The sequence below is a fragment of the Saccopteryx bilineata genome, chromosome 1 (genome assembly GCF_036850765.1).
Source record: "Saccopteryx bilineata isolate mSacBil1 chromosome 1, mSacBil1_pri_phased_curated, whole genome shotgun sequence".
NCBI classification, from domain to species: domain Eukaryota; kingdom Metazoa; phylum Chordata; class Mammalia; order Chiroptera; family Emballonuridae; genus Saccopteryx; species Saccopteryx bilineata.
The window spans coordinates 140,428,706-140,445,567 of NC_089490.1; the positions used below are offsets into that span (position 1 = coordinate 140,428,706).

The following is a 16,862-nucleotide window of genomic DNA, read 5'->3' on the forward strand; positions in this document are numbered from 1 at the left end:
ATATTTCCATATTGCTTTTTTTTTTCTTCCAGAGACAGAGAGAGAGAGTCAGAGAGAGGGTTAGACAGGGACAGACAGCAGACAGACAGAAACAGAGAGATGAGAAGCATCAATCATTAGTTTTTCCTTGTGCATTGCAACACCTTAGTTGTTCATTGATTGCCCTCTCATATGTGCCTTGACCGCGGGCCTTCAGCAGACCGAGTAACCCCTTGCTAGAGCCAGTGACCTTGGGTCCAAGCTGGTGAGCTTTTGCTCAAAGCAGATGGGCCCATGCTCAAGCTGGCCACCTCGGGGTCTTGAACCTGGGTCCTCGGCGTCCCAGTCCTACGCTCTATCCACTGTGCCACCACCTGGTTAGGACATATTGCTTTTTTTTTTTTTTTATCTCCAGAGACAGAGAGTCAGAGAGAGGAATAGACAGGGACAGAAAGATGGGAAGCATCAATCATCAGTTTTTCGTTGCACATTGCTACACCTTAGTTGTTCAATGATTGCTCTCTCATATGTGCCTTGACCGCAGGCCTTCAGCAGACTGAGTAACACCTTGCTCGAGCCAGCGACCTTGGGTCCAAGCTGGTGAGCTTTTGCTCAAACCAGATGAGCCCGCGCTCAAGCTGGTGACCTCAGGGTCTCGAACCTGGGTCCTCCACATCCCAGTCCGATGCTCTATCCACTGCGGCACCGCCTGGTCAGGCCCAATTTTTTTTTTTTTTTTTTTTGTATTTTTCTGAAGCTGGAAACAGGGAGAGACAGTCAGACAGACTCCCACATGCGTCCGACCGGGATCCACCTGGCACGCCCACCAGGGGGCGATGCTCTGCCCATCTGGGGCGTTGCTCTGTTGCGACCAGAGCCACTCTAGCGCCAGAGGTAGAGGCCATGGAGCCATCCCCAGTGCCCAGGCCATCTTTGCTCCAATGGGCCTTGGCTGCAGGAGGGGAAGAGAGAGACAGAGAGGAAGGAGAGGGGGAGGGGTGGAGAAGCAGATGGGCGCTTCTCCTGTATGCCCTGGCCAGGAATCGAACCTAGAACTTCTGCAGGCCAGGCCGATGCTCTACCACTGAGCCAACCAGCCAGGGCCTCAGGAGCAATTTTTTTTAAACCTATGAATGGAATGAACATTACTATGGGTGTTTAGAATATGCTGTAGTGCAGATGAACATTAAAAAAGAGTAAGGAGGCCCTGGCCGGTTGGTTCAGCGGTAGAGCGTCGGCCTGGCGTGCGGGGGACCCGGGTTTGATTTCCGGCCAGGGCACATAGGAGAAGCGCCCATTTGCTTCTCCACCCCCCTCCTCCTTCCTCTCTGTCTCTCTCTTCCCCTCCCGCAGCCAAGGCTCCATTGGAGCAGGGATGGCCCGGGCGCTGGGGATGGCTCCTTGGCCTCTGCCCCAGGCGCTAGAGTGGCTCTGGTCGCGGCAGAGCGACGCCCTGGAGGGGCAGAGCATCGCCCCCTGGTGGGCAGAGCGTCGCCCCTGGTGGGCATGCCGGGTGGATCCCGGTCGGGCGCATGTGGGAGTCTGTCTGACTGTCTCTCCCCGTTTCCAGCTTCAGAAAAATACCAAAAAAAAAAAAAAAAAAGAGTAAGGAAGGCCTGACTAAGTGGTGGCGCAGTGGATAGAGCATTGGACTGAGATGTGGAGGACCTAGGTTTGAGACCCCGAGGTCGCCAGCTTGAGCACGGGCTCATCTGGCTTGAACAAAAAGCTCACCAGCTTGGACCCAAGGTCGCTGGCTCGAGCAAGGGGTTACTCGGTCTGCTAAAGGCCTGCGGTCAAGGCACATAAGAGAGGGCAGTCAATAAACAACTAATGTGTCGCAACAAAAAACTGATGATTGATGCTTTTCATCTCTCTCCATTCCTGTCTGTCGGTCCCTATCTATCCCTCTCTCTGACTCTCTCTCTGTCTCTGAAAAAAATAAGAAAATAAAAAAAAGAAAAAAAAAGAAAAAAGAGTAAGGAATTCGCCTGACCAGGCGGTGGTGCAGTGGATAGTGTGTCAGACTGGGATGCAGACGATCCACATTTAAAACTCCAAGGTCAGCCCTGGCCGGTTGGCTCAGCGGTAGAGCGCCAGCCTGGCGTGCGGGGGACCCAAGTTCGATTCCCGGCCAGGGCAAATAGGAGAAGCGCTCATTTGCTTCTGCCCCCCCCTTCCTCTCTGTCTCTCTCTTCCCCTCCCGCAGCCAAGGCTCCATTGGAGCAAAGATAGCCCGGGCGCTGGGGATGGCTCCTTGGCTTCTGCCCCAGGTGCTAGAGTGGCTCTGGTCGTGGCAGAGCGATGCCCTGGAGGGGCAGAGCATCGCCCCCTGGTGGGCAGAGCGTTGCCCCTGGTGGGCGTGCTGGGTGGATCCCGTTCGGGCGCATGCGGGAGTCTGTCTGACTGTCTCTCCCTGTTTCTAGCTTCAGAAAAATACAAAAAAAAAAAAAAAAAAAAAACCCAAGGTCACCAGCTTGAGAGTGGGCTCATCCAGCTTGAGCCCAAGGTCGCTGGCTTGAGCAAGGGGTCACTCACTCTGCTGTAGCGCCCCCCCCTCCCCGTTAAGGCACATATGGGAAAGCAATCAATGAACAACTAAGGTGCCACAACCAAGAATTGATGCTTTTCATCTCTCTCCCTTCCTGTCTGTCTGTCCCTGTCTCTGTCTCTCTCTCTCTGTGTCTTTTATTTTATTTTTTATTTTTTTATTTTTACAGAGACAGAGAGAGTCAGAGAGAGAAATAGATAGGGACAGACAGGAATGGAGAGAGATGAGAAGCATCAATCATTAGTTTTTCTTGCAACATCTTAGTGTTCATTGATTGCTTTCTCATATGTGCCTTGACTGGGGCTCAGCAAACCGAGTAACCCCTTGCTTGAGCCAGCGACCTTGGGTCCAAGCTGGTGAGCTTTGCTCAAACCAGATGAGCCCACGCTCAAGCTGGCGACCTCAGGGTCTCGAACCTGGGTCCTCCGCATCCCAGTCCGACGCTCTATCCACTGTGCCACCGCCTGGTCAGGCTCTCTGTGTCTCTTACACACACACACACACACACACACACACAGAGTAAGGAATGTAAATTTGTGATTTCCACATTGGGCGGCTAACCAGGTGCTCACCTTAGAGAGAACCCTGATTACAAGTGCCATTTTTACAACCAGTTTGCCGAACTCAACAAAATATTAGGTATCAGTTTTGCTGAACTGGTGTTAACCAGCTGAATCCCAGCACTGATTTATCCCTTTGCTCAAGCCAGCTCCCTTGGGCTCAAGCCAACAACCTTGGTCTTCAAGATAGCGACCTTTGGGCTCAAGCCAGCAACCATGGGATCATGTTGACCCCATGCTCAAACTGGTGAGCTTGTGCTCAAGCTGGTGACCTGGGGGTTTCGAACCTGGGAACTCAGCATCCCATATTGACACTCTATCCACTGTGCCTCTACCAGTCAGGCTAGTTTATATTTATTTTAATTGTTAATGTATTAGTGTATTTTACTACAGTTTCTCTAGTCCCTGTAGTTGGTGCTGGGTTAGGTGCTTCTGCCTTACAGATAAAAACACCAAGGTTCAGCCTGACCTTTGGTGGTGCAGTGGATAGAGTGTTGACCTGGAGTGCTGGGGTTGCTGATTCAAAACCTTGGGCTTTCCTGGTCAAAGCATATATGAGAAGCAAGTATAAGTTGATGCTTCCCGTTTCTCTCCCCTTACCTTTCTCTCTCCCTAAAATCAATAAATAAAAATCTTTAAAAAAATTTAAAACACTGAGGTTCAGAGATGGACAGGGCTGGGACTAGCCCAGTGCTTATTTGAAAGTCTTTCCTCGCAATTTCTCACACATCCTCACTACCTTCCACCTCTTCTGGTTGGCCAGCCTGCTTCCTTCCTTCCACATTGATTTTTTTCCAAGTACCCTGACCTTCCTTCTACCTTTTGAGTAGGCTTCAGGGTTTAAACAATGAGAAACTACAGGCCCTTCCCAGACTTTGGGGGTCTTCCAGCCTAGTGGGTGAGGCAGAGGTAAGGCCAAGTGATGGCACCAACAAAAGTCAGTTATGAAGTGGAGGTTCAGCATGGTAGGAGAACAGCGAGTCAGTGCACCTGGCCTTCAGGTCTAGGTTTCCTTATAGGAGGTGACCTCCAAGCTCTGATATAACAAGTTAGTTACTGCTCAAAGCCAGTACCTCCTCCAGTGTTAGCTACTTCCAAAGCCCATGCCCTACTTGCTGATTTAATTATTTGTTCATTTATTGAACTCCCATAGGTGCTAGGCATCATTCAAGGAGGTGGGGGGAGGGGCAAAAGAAGCAAAATTCCTTCCAGGAAGTAGCAGATATAGGTGAGAGGGTCAAACAAGATTAAGGGGGTAACTGCTGGGAAGGAACGAAAATAGAGCCAGGGAGAAGTACCGGTAAGTTCCCCACCCCTTCAAAACAAAATCTACAAAACAACCATCTAATCGAGGCAGCCACCTTCTCTGCAGGCAGTAGGCACCTTATCACCACCTGGCAGAGGGTGCAGGGAGGAGGATCTACCCCGATTGTCCTGCTCACTCAGTAGCTCACCTAGCCGTTACTGAGCAACTCTGGTGAGAACCGGCAACCGTCCAGTGATTAGACAGACCACGCAAGGGAGTTGGAGTTTTGTATACCCTTGGGCACATCTCTCACCCTCGGGGCGTCGGGTCCACATTCATAACTGGGACTTCAGAGTGTGTTTTCCAGAACACCTTAAGGAAATACTATTTAGTGTTGTTCTCCCAACAGCCCTCAAGGTGAGAATGCATGGTTTGGGGTGTTCATCCCCATTTAACAGAGGAACATGATGAAGCTCAGACTGGAGCGGTAAACCGAGCAGGGTACGTGGCACTGACCAACAAACGGACTGGTTCAGAGCCCAGCACCTCCAACCTCGCCCGGGTTGCGCGGTGGCCTCTGCCCCTTTAAGAAAGCCCCACTGATACAAGCAGGAAGGGGGCGGTATCTACGCCTAAGATGGATGTGCACTTCAGCCAATAGGCGCTGTGGTCTCGGTGGCGGTGGCCAATGAGATTTGGGGGGCGGGACTGGGAGCTCGACCCTAGTTCTCGAGGCGCGGCGGCCGCAGCTGGGGGCGGGGAGGGGGGCGCAGGACCCCAGACGGGGGTCCCGGAGCCGGAGGCACGTGTTCCGGGGCGCCCACAGGGCTGAGGCGGCCGGGAGCGCTGCCCGAGCCTCAGCCGACCCGGGAACCGGCGCGGCGGGGGCTGCAGCCGATGGGCGGGGCGAAGGGCCGCGGGGGAGGCGAGCCGGGGTGTGCGGGGGGGGGGGGGGGCGGTCGGATCGCTGGAGGGGGCGCGAACTGGCGGGGGTAGCGGGGGGGTGTCTAGGCGGTCCAAGGAGTGTTAGGGAGGCTCTGCTAGCAGAGATGTGTAGGGCCTGGGGCGATTGTGGGGTTCGGGGGGTCGGGGACTTAGCCTGGTGGCGTCAAACGGGGGTGGGGCGTTGGGAGCCAGGATGAGGGGGTAACGGAGGGCCAGGCCCGGGCAGGGGGCGTTTGGAGGACGGAGGGTGTTATGGAATCAGGAGGGGGCGTCTGGAAACATAGGGGTGTTTACAAGGCGACAGGACGGCTGTGGGGGACCTGGCCGGGACTGTGGGCGGTGGTGTGGTGGTTGGGGGAGGGAGAGGACGATTTGTGCGGGCATAGGGGATTGTGGGGGTGGGGGCTAGGAGGGTCTCAGAAAAGGGGGCCAAGCCCTTAAGCAGGCAGGTGAGAGTTGGGGAGGGATAGGGGATGCTGTGTGTTGGAATGATGGCTGTATCACCTCCGAACTTGGGGCCTGGAGGGGGCAGTCACTGATGGTCCACGGAAGAGGTTGTAGAATGCGGTGGGGATCTCCACTACGCTTATTAAAAAAGGCCACTTTGGGAGGTAGTCTTGAGGCCTGAGGAGAGGAGAAAGGGCTCCCAGGAAGAGTTTGGGCCAGGGTCTCGGGTGTGGTTGAGGTTCATGGCATGGCACAGAAGGAAAAGACTTGGGATTTCTGGGTGGTGGGAAGTTAAGCTCACCTTAGAAGATGGGGAGCTGGTAAAGATTCAGTTCTCCTTTTCTGGCTCTAAAAATAGTTTTCCTAAGAGCTCAGGGATTGTCCACCTAAAAAACAGCGTCTCCTCTGGGATTTAATGAGATAAAGCCCAGGTTCAAATCCTGTCTTTGCAGTTGGCTTGCTCTGTGACCTTGGGCAAATGGCTTTGCCCCTTTGGGCCTCAATTTCCTTTTCTACAAAATGGTGGGGGGGAGGTATTGTTTCCTACTTCCTGGGATGTTTATGAATGCTAAATATTATTTGGTTCTAATAATAGCTAACTGAGCCTGATGCCTAAGGGTTGATGCTTGGGTCCTTAAATCCTATGGGCAAGTTAGGGTTGTTGCTCTATTCACTGTACAGATGAGGAAACTGAGGTCTGACGCCTGTAAGTAACATAGGAAGTGATCCACAGTGTGGAGAAGGGATGCATAGGAGGATTTGAGGGGCTGGGTGGGATTCTTACCACCGTCCATTCCCCCTACCAGGGCCAGTTCCCGTCCCCCAAGCACCATGGCATCCTGTGCTGAGCCCTCTGCCGTGGTCCCTGAGCCCGCCACCCCAACGTCTGCTGGAGTCCCACCACTTGAGGACTTCGAAGTGCTGGATGGGGTGGATGATGCAGAGGGTGAGGAGGAAGAGGAGGAGGACCTGAGTGAAGTGCAGCCACTAGAGGACATGGGACAGCCCCCACTGGAGGAGACCGAACAGCCTGGGGCCCTGGCCCGAGAGTTCCTGGCTGCCATGGAGCCTGAGCCCGAGCCTGCCCCAGCCCCGGACGAGTGGCTGGACATCCTGGGTAAGGTGCAAGGGTGGCTCAGGTTGACCTATAGTGCCCTGACAACTACAGTTCAGGAGTGACCTTGGCTTATGCCTTCTACCCTGAGTCTCATTTCCCCATCTCTGCCATGAAGTAGGTTGGAAGTAAAACATGTAACCACAGTGATCACCAGACATAGGCAGCTCCTTGGGATGTTTCATGTCTGTCAACCCCCATCATTGTCACACACACATGCACACTAGTGTAGAGAGGCTGAGTCACCTCTTCAGGGCCACACAGTCAGCATGCCAGGCTCCAGCAGTTCCCAATCTCTGCTGCTTTTTTTCTTGTCATTTGACAAGAGCCTGTCCCCTGGAAAATATGTCCTTAGATCACATAGATCTGGGGAACATCCCAATTTATTGTTCATCCCTCTGTGGTTCACAGGATTCATTAGTGTTCTAATTGCTCAGAGAAGTCCTGCAAGAAAGGACTTCAAGAATCCACATGTGTCCCCGCCATGGATTTGATCACAGCAACTCTGAGAGCTAGAGAAATATAATATATTGCTACTAGTACTGATATCGAGTATGCTAAATAATGCTAGTGCCACACAAATAGTAAAACATTATTACTACTATCATTTATGCTTTTAACAAAGCAATAGTATATAGTAATACTAATACTGATAAAGCAGCATTCTTAACTAATGTCACCTCCGTTGCTGATAAAAATGTTATACCGGCCTGACCAGGCGGTGGCGCAGTGGATAGAGCGTCGGACTGGGATGCGGAAGACCCAGGTTCGAGACCCCAAGGCCGCCAGCTTGAGCGAGGGCTCATCTGGTTTGAGCAAAAGCTCACCAGCTTGAGCCCAAGGTTGCTGGCTTGAGCAAGGGGTTACTCAGTCTGCTGAAGGCCTGCGGTCAAGACACATATGAGAAAGCAATCAATGAACAATTATCAATGAACAATTAAGGTGTTGCAACGCACAACGAAAAACTAATGATTGATGCTTCTCATCTCTTCGTTCCTGTCTGTCCCTGTCTATCCCTCTCTCTGACTCTCTCCGTCTCTGTGGAAAAAAAAAATGTTATACCATATTTCTCCATGTATAAAATGCTCCCATGTATAAGATGCACCTTAATTTTGGGGCCCAAAATTTGAAAAAAAGAGAACAAGTGTGAAAAATCGGGAAATGTAAGTAAACAAATTTACAACAATGAGTACAAAAATAAGCGTGAAAAAGTGGAAAATGCAAGTAAAAAAATCAATCACTATATAAGACACACCCAGTTTTTAAAGAATCTAAATTTTTCGAAAAAGGGTAAGTCTTATACTTGGGGAACTGTGGTAACTTCTAAAAATAATAGCACGTCATAGTGACTGCCTACTTGCTCTGTGCCAGGTTTGTACACTGTCTTTATCTCACAACAACCCTGTGATATAATTTTTACTATACATATATTTTACAGACAGGGAAACTGAGGCTCAGATAGTGAGGGTGCTTGTCCAAGATTATACAGCTTCCTTGACTCTGTTGGAGTCTGGGAAGCTTTTCTCTACTGATACTGGGAGCTGCTCTGCTCTTCCTCTGAGGGGGAGGCTGGCTCTGTTAATTTATATTCAGAGACAGCTGTATTCTGAGGTCAGCATTCAGGCTTCTAGGCAAGGAAACTGAGGCATTGAGAGGGCATATGATTTGCCCAAAGTTCCCCTGATGAGAGGCAGTACTTGATTGTGACTCTGCACATCCACCTTTAGTGCCCTGAAACCTCAAGATACAGGGTCCCCCAGTATCCACTAGATCAGTGGTTATTAGGCTGGATGTGTGGGCATGTATAAGTTGGGGAACAGCACAAAAATTTGAAACATTGTAGAATATTCCAGAATATGAAGAGAGACTTTCCTATCCCTAATCTTTAGACTAGGGTCCACTCAGACTTGCAGTGTATTCCAGACCAGTGGTATGTTACAGACCACTGGGACACTGAAGGCCAGAGTTAGGGGATCACCTGCCCAGTAAGTGGCAGAGCAACCTTGGAAGTTCAGCTTATGTGCTGGACCACTCCCAGGATGGGTGGAGCTGGTGGACGGGGGGATAAGGGCTTGGCCAGCAAGTGTCCATCTGAGCCACCCAGTTATAGGCTGCTTATTTCTGGTCCCTTGCAGGGAATGGGTTGTTGAGGAAGAAGACATTGATCCCAGGCCCACCTGGCTCTAACCACCCTGTTAAGGGCCAGGTAGTCACGGTACAACTGCAGATGTCACTGGAGAATGGCACACGGGTGCAGGAGGAACCAGAGCTTGTGTTCACCCTGGGTGACTGTGACGTCATCCAGGTGAGAGTTGGTTGGGATCTGGGCAGGATAGGGTGGGGCAGAGGTGGAATGGAGGGAGCGATGGAAGTGGAGGTGGTGATGGGTGGGTAGGCTGGGTGTGAGCGGCAGGCGGCACCTGGACCCACCTGACCCTCATAACCCCTGCACGTCCAGGCCCTGGATCTCAGTGTCCCACTCATGGACGTGGGAGAGACGGCTATGGTCACTGCTGATTCCAAGTACTGCTATGGCCCCCAGGGCAGGTGAGAACCTGCCACTGCAAGGGTCCCTGTTGGGGTAGGGAGGAGGTAGGTATGTGAATCACCAAATCACATAGCTCATGGTGGCAAGAGTCCCTTTCTTCATGCTTCAAACTTGTCCAGTCAATGTGTCTGGGATACCATCATGGTGGCTGCCAGGTCTGAGTGCACCCCCTGCCCCACCCCCCAGCAGGAGCCCATATATCCCCCCACATGCGGCCTTGTGCCTGGAGGTGACCTTGAAGACAGCTGTGGATGGGCCTGACCTGGAGATGCTCACAGGGCAGGAACGTGTGGCCCTGGCCAACCGGAAGCGGGAGTGTGGCAATGCTCACTACCAGCGAGCTGACTTTGTGCTGGCCGCTAACTCCTATGACCTTGCCATCAAGGCCATCACCTCCAGCGCCAAAGGTGAATGCTTGGTAAAATCCTCCCACCTCCCCTGCAAATGTATCTTCTAGTGCCAGAAACCTCAAGCCACAGGGAGCGTGAGACTCAGAATGTTGTAGAATATTCCAGAATATGGATAGATGCTCAACTGTCCCTAATCTTTAGGCCAGGATCCGCTCTAGTTCTGTGGTAGGTTCCAGACCACTGGGATGTCACAGAACACGGGCAAATGTGGGGGCGCAGCTAGCTGCAGGTGGTATCACTCCACATGTCCTTGATTAAGCTTCTGCTTCTCTTAGGCTCTGTTTTGCAGACTCCTTGGCAATGCTCTTAGGATGGGGCAGTCTTGGCCTGTTTTAAAAATAGGGAGACTGAAGCCAGAGAGTCCTGAGGTCCCCTGAGGAGCAACTTCCCATGACTGGGACCCCTCCTTAGTCTCCTACCAGCTGCAGAGGGGTGGGTCTTGGCCCAGGTCTCATAGTAGGCAGGTGAATATGAGAGGCTGGTGGTGTGGTAACAGCTGTTACAGTTGAACACTGTCCCTCCCTGCCCCCACAGTGGACATGACATTTGAGGAGGAGGAGCAGCTCTTGCAACTGAAGGTGAAGTGTCTGAACAACCTGGCAGCCTCACAGCTGAAGCTAGACCACTACCGGGCCGCGCTGCGCTCCTGTAGCCTCGTGCTTGAGCACCAGCCTGACAACATCAAGGCGCTCTTCCGCAAGGGCAAGGTGGGACATGGGTGGGCGGGCCATAGGTATAGGTGGCAGGCTGGCTCCCCCAGCACAGACCAGTAGGATTAGTCCTGAACCCAGAATTTGAAAAGGGCATAGGGGTCAGCCAGCTAAGCTTCCTGGGGTACAGGTAGAGAAACTGAAGCCCAGACAGGTGCAGAAGTGTGATTTGATTCATAGCAATTCATTGACCAAGGCCTGATGTGAACCCAAAGCCTGAGGCTATCATAACCGCCTTGTGGCTCAGTGGTGACTGCTCATTGCATACAATCCTCCATGGCTCCCATCTCCTTCAAAACAAAAGCTGAGTTCTCATTGCAGCCATTGTGGCTTTGAGCCATCTGATCTTCCTTCTCCAACTGTCACCTTCCACCTTCTCTTCCTTCTTTCTCTCTATCCTGTTCAGTCTTTTACCCCAAATGCCTTTGCATATGCAATTCCCTCTGCCTGAGACATTCATACACCACGTTCCCTGCATGGGTTCTTCCCTTGCCTTCTTCAGTTCTTTGCTTTGATGCCACCTCTTTGGGAACCCCTCTCTGCTGCCCCCCACCCTCATGCCCTCCCCTGTCTTCATACTTCCCATGTTGCTTTCAACACATGGAGGTGTCAAGTCTATTGTCCATCTCCTCTGCTAAGAGGTGGAGATTTTGTCTGTCTTATTCACTGCTAAATCTCTAATCCTGTAAAGAGGACCAGGTAGACAGTTGGTACTCAGTAAATGCTGGTGGAACATAGGGAAGAATTTGGCCTGCATGGACTTGAACTTAATTGCTTTTGTTCCCATCTGTTCATCCTCACAGCAACCTTGGATGGGAGAAGAATGGGGATTTTTCAGCACCTTTTAGCAATAAACTTGAGAACAAGCAAGCACTGGGTCACCTAGTGTGTTTATGAGAGATCTAAGCAGGACTCTCTCCAGCCAGTATTTTTTTTTAGCACTTGCTAGGTATAGAGTTCTACATAGAAATGTGGAGAGGAAGATGTTATTTCTATTTTTTATGGATTTATAATCCTTTTGGGGACTCTCTGCTCATATAATTTACATGTTTAGATTTGCTGGTTGGAGGTAACAAACCCACTCAGACAGATTTGAGCAAAAGGACGAATTGATGGTTTGTGACACTGCCAAGTCCTGGGTGGCTTTGTTTAGGCAGGACAGAATCCAGGCATTAGCAATGTTGTCGAACTGTTGTGTCTGCTGCTGTAGGTTTCCCTCAGGCATGCTCCTCTCTTGGGGTTGACCAAGATGCTTCCTCCTGACCCCCACAAAACCTCCAGGCTTGGCCCTGGCCGGTTGGCTCAGCGGTAGAGCGTCGGCCTGGCGTGCGGGGAACCCGGGTTTGATTCCCGGCCAGGGCACATAGGAGAAGTGCCCATTTGCTTCTCCACCCTCTCCCCCACCTCTTCCTCTCTGTCTCTCTTTCCCTCCCGCAGCCAAGCTCCATTGGAGCAAAGATGGCCCGGGAGCTGGGGATGGCTCCTTGGCCTCTGCCCCAGGCGCTAGAGTGGCTCTGGGCGCGGCAGAGCACCCCCCCCCAGGGGCAGAGCATCGCCCCCTGGTGGGCAGAGCCTCGCCCCTGGTGGGTGTGCCAGGTGGATCCCAGGCACATGCCGGGCACATGCGGGAGTCTGTCTGACTGTCTCTCCCCGTTTCCAGCTTCAAAAAGAAAAAAAAAACAAAAAAAAAAACCTCCAGGCTTATAGCCTTGCCACTTAACAACCAGTTTCCCAGAGGCACCAGTAAAATTTTAGGCTGGCTTTCATTGGCTGGTTTGAATCACATGCTGGCCCTGAATCATTCACTTTGGCTAGAGCTTTAGAAGTATCCGATCAAGGTGGTTAGGGAAGAGTCGGTAAACTGGCGACTGGGTCTTTTTTTAAATTTTTAAAATTATTTTTATTTATTTATTCATTTTAGAGATGAGAGAGAGAGAGAGAGAGGAGGGGGGAGGAGCAGGAAGCATCAACTCCTATATGTGCCTTGAACGGGCAAGCCCAGGGTTTTGAACCAGCGACCTCCGTGTTCCAGGTCGATGCTTGATCCACTGCGCCACCACCGGTCAGGCGCAACTGGGTCTCTTGCATAGGCCAAGACAGACACTCAGGGAAGGAGAAGATTGGGGGGGGAGGCAACACTGAATCCAGTGCGACACTCATGGAGTCTGAGGGCTCAGGAGAGTAGTGTGGGGTAACTGGACCCCGGTGATAGATTTGGGACTTGTCGGGGTGGCCAGGAGTCTGGTGGGGCTGAGTTTTATAAAAGAAAGCATGGCCCAGTGTGGGTCCCAGAGTGATGCCACCTATTTCCTCCTACAGGTGCTGGCCCAGCAAGGGGAATACAGTGAGGCCATCCCCATCTTGAGGGCGGCCCTGAAGCTGGAACCTTCCAATAAGGTGAGCAGAATGGGGTGCCCTGGGGACTTACCCTGCTGGCTTGTCTGGGAAGTCCCTCCTGTCGTCTACCCTTTGTCCTTGCTGTGGCTCTCCCTTTTGTGTTTCTGCCTGGGCAGTGGCAGGGGGTAGGTGGCTGAAGGGCCCAACCAGCTTGTTGGGGCCCTCATGACCCCTATAGACAATCTGAGCTCATCCTGAATTAGGGGTCCCAGAAGCCAAAGGTACTGCCAGCTTGGCAAGTGCCAGTGTCCCCAGCTTTCCTCCCAGAACCTCGTGTTCTGCCCCATGCATGGGCTCCCTAGAGGCATGGAGATGGCAGTCCCCACTTTGCTGACGCCCAGAGAGGGGCTGACAGAACCCTCATGTTCCAGTGGTCCCAGTCTCAGAATGACCCAGGCCACCAGAAAAGCAGAGCACCAGTGATGGTGGTCACACTGGTTGCTGCCACTACATGCTCTTAGCCCAACTGTCATACACCTCTCCCAGACAATTCACGCAGAGCTCTCGAAGCTAGTGAAAAAGCATGCGGCCCAGCGGAGCACGGAGACTGCCCTGTACCGGAAAATGCTGGGGAACCCCAGCCGGCTGCCTGCCAAGTGTCCTGGCAAGGGGGCCTGGGTGAGCTGCGGTTGGTGGGCAGGGAGGCTCCTGGAGGAGGGGCAGGGCAGACCATATAAAGAATGTCTTCATTTTGCAAATACTGATGTCCTTGGCAACTGCGCTGTGCTGGACCATGGTGGGGACACAGTCCCTGGCCCTGTGTGACCAGGGCAAAAGTAGAAGTCAGTACATGATCTGTAGGGTTTGAGGTGGGGAGTGGGCCCTTCCAGAGGGCCAGGGAAGATTTGGGGAGATTTGATGCATGTGTAGGAGTTTGTCAGGAGGCAGGAAAGGCATAGTCAGGCAGTGGCTTGCTGGAAGGCCTTGGGCCATGTTGGTACCTGAGGCCCAAGATACTGCTCTTGACTGCCCTCCAGCCTCCTTCTCCTTCCCCTTTGTCTACAGTCCATCCCATGGAAGTGGCTGTTTGGTGCAACTGCTGTTGCCCTGGGGGGTGTGGCACTCTCTGTAGTCATCGCTGCCAGGAACTGACCACCCAGGTGGCTGCCACCCCCTGTGAGCACCGTGGACCCCATCCTGCGCTCCCTAACTCTCCCAGGTTCCCTGTCGACTACCCTCTGGCCTAGCCCCCTCTTCTGGGGCAGGGACAGCGAGGTTTGAGGGTTCTATTGCTTAGTAAGCAGGAGGGACTGAGGCCCTACAGAAGGAAAATGAGGCAGGGCCTGGGCCCCATGGCTAGTACAGAAGTAGGGAGCCCTCAATCCTTCATACCCAATTGTCCTCCTTACCCACTTCCCTGGGTTAGGTCTCAACAGAGGCCTGTCTCAGTTTTTCCTTCCCAAGGCCTGGGGGCAGCCCTTCCCCCACCCAGTCCCTGTCCAAGTGCCAACCCCTTCTGCTCAGCCTGCTGTCCTTTGTCCAGGCTCTTCCCCCCACCCGAAGTGAAATAAAGCCTCCCACCCTGCATTCTGCTGGCTCTGGAGCCTTCTTTCACTGCCACTTGGTGCTGGGCCAGAGCGGGGCGAGGGTGGGGTGTCTCCTCTTGGGCGACAGCAGACCTGTGTTACAGAAGAGGAAACAGGTTTGGGGAAATGGGATAACGTGTCTAGAGTACCTAGCTGTGAACTGTAGGAGTTCACACCCCCATGCCTGTTACCACATATTGTCTTGTTTCTGTTAACTGAAAACAGGGACCCTGATCTGATGGGACCTAATGGGGGCTTCTCTGAGACCAACAGTTGCAGGGGTCTATAGTATTGTGAGCTGACAGCCCTGTGTCTGGACAGCAGCAGCATAGCCAATACAAAGACTAGAGATTCTTCAGTGAGTTCACCAGGTAGAGGCTGTGTTGAGGGGATACCCCAAGGTGATGACTAGCTTTCAATTTCTCACAATACTCTGGTTTCTCTTCAGATTTATAAATCTTTTGCCTTTTCAATTTCTTGGGTAGCCTACTTCTTAAGAGACTTTTTGGGAACATACCAATGCCTGGTGACTGCTCTGTTGTCCTTGGGGTCCTGTTGGGAGGCTCTGGGGTACTGAATATAAAGTGAAGAAATATTTGTTACCAAGCAGCACAGCCTATGATTGCAGTGTTGCTAATTCTCTTAACTTCTCTAAGTTTTAGTTTCCTCATGTGGCAGATGGTTCCAAACCGCTGTATTCATCCCAAAAGGCAGTTGTGGATATTGTGCACTGAACACAGAGCTTCAGCAGTTCATGGTCAGGGGTGTAAATGGATGGTAGTGCTGGCCTGGCTGTGGTGGGCAGAACTAACAAGATCACTTGGGCAGGGACACAGAGAAGGTCCCTGAACTTCATTTTCCTCTCTTACCTCAAAATCTTCATCCTCTGATCACCATCTGTAATTAGATTAAATGAAGAAAGAAAATTCCAGAGCTTTCCACAGGTCAGGAGGCCCAGGAGCCCAGGAGGAGCTTTCCTGGACAAGATAACACAGTCCCCGGCCTCAGTTTCCCCACTTATACAATGAGAGCTTGATCAAATGGTGCAGTTTCTGTGGAAGAGTCTGGCAGTTCTTTGAAATGTAAAACATAGAATTACCAAATGACCTAGTAATTTCACTCCTAGGTCTAGACTCAAGAGAAGGGAAAACATCTGTCCGCACGAAAACTTGTATATGAATGTTCAGAGCAGCTCTATTTGTAATAATGAAAAAAGTGGAAACAGCCCTGGCCAGGTAGCTCAGTTGATTAGAGCATTGGCCTGATATACCAAAGTTGTGGTTACAGTCCCAGGTAGGGCACATACAGGAATCAACAAATGAATACATGAATAAGGGGAACAACAAATCAATTGATGCTTTTCTCTCCCTCTTCTCTCTCCCTCTCTCTAAAATCAATCAATAAAAAGTGTGTGTGGGGGGTAGGGGAGGGTACAGGGTGGATAAATGGTGATGGATAAAGACTTGACTTTGGAGGCTGAACACAATGCTGTGTGTCCAGAGATGTGTTGTAGAACTGGATACCTGAATCCGTATAATTATGTTAATCAGTGTCACTCCCAATAAATTATATAAATGATTCTAAAAAGTAGAAACAACTCAGTGTCCATCAATAGATGGTGGATAAATAAAATGGGCAATCCATACAATGGAATACTACTTGGCCATAAAAAACACAGGCTACAACATGTATGAAGCTCAAAAGCATGCTGAGTGAGAGAAGCCAGACACAAGATTATATGTATAATTCCATAGCTCAAAAGCTATGCAGAATTAATAAACCTAAAGGCACAGAAAGTAGGTTAGTGGTTGCTAGGGGCTGGGAAGGGGCAGTGGAGAGTGACTTAGTGGGTATGAAGTTTCCTTTTGGGGTGGTTAAAATGTTCTGAAACTAGATAGTGGTAGTGACTGCACAGAATTGAATATGCATACTAAATACCAATGAATTTTATACTTGAAGTGGATTAGTTTTCTAGTATGTAAATGTTTTTTTGTTTTGTTTTTGTTTTTAATTTTATTTATTCATTTTTAGAGAGGAGAGAGAGAGGGAGAGAGAGAAACAGAGAGAGAGAAGGGGGGAGGAGCTGGAAGCATCAACTCCCATATGTGCCTTGACCAGGCAAGCCCAGGGTTTCGAACCGGCGACCTCAGCATTTCCAGGTCGATGCTTTATCCACTGCGCCACCACAGGTCAGGCTGTAAATGTTTTAAATTGTTTTTTCTTTTTTACATATAAACTTTTTTTAAAAAAGTATTTTTTACAGAGACAGAGAGTGAGTCAGAGAGAGGGATAAACAGGGACAGGCAGACAGGAACGGAGAGAGATGAGAAGCATCAATCATTAGTTTTTCATTGCGTGTTGCAACACCTTAGTTGTTCGTTGATTGCTTTCTCATATGTGCCTTGACCGCGGGCCTTCGGCAGACTGAG

At 51.2% G+C, this 16,862-nt stretch overlaps 1 protein-coding gene across 4 annotated transcripts; it reads left to right on the top strand.

Annotated features, from left to right (window-relative positions):
- The first annotated feature begins 5,044 nt into the window (after positions 1 to 5,044).
- Positions 5,045 to 14,434, top strand: FKBP8 (FKBP prolyl isomerase 8). Of its 4 annotated transcripts, none has more exons than XM_066269158.1 (9): positions 5,045 to 5,138; positions 6,535 to 6,845; positions 8,978 to 9,147; positions 9,301 to 9,389; positions 9,577 to 9,797; positions 10,335 to 10,507; positions 12,830 to 12,907; positions 13,394 to 13,525; positions 13,913 to 14,434. In XM_066269158.1, exons 2-9 carry the CDS (start codon positions 6,560 to 6,562, stop codon positions 13,997 to 13,999), a joined length of 1,236 nt encoding a protein of 411 aa, XP_066125255.1. In that variant the 5' UTR covers positions 5,045 to 5,138; positions 6,535 to 6,559; the 3' UTR covers positions 14,000 to 14,434. The 4 variants fall into 4 exon arrangements, with proteins under 4 accessions (XP_066125255.1, XP_066125235.1, XP_066125244.1 ...); XM_066269138.1 differs by lacking the exon at positions 5,045 to 5,138 and adding an exon at positions 5,252 to 5,271; XM_066269147.1 differs by lacking the exon at positions 5,045 to 5,138 and adding an exon at positions 5,252 to 5,271 and having other exon boundaries at positions 9,580 to 9,797.
- The last annotated feature ends 2,428 nt before the right edge of the window (positions 14,435 to 16,862 follow it).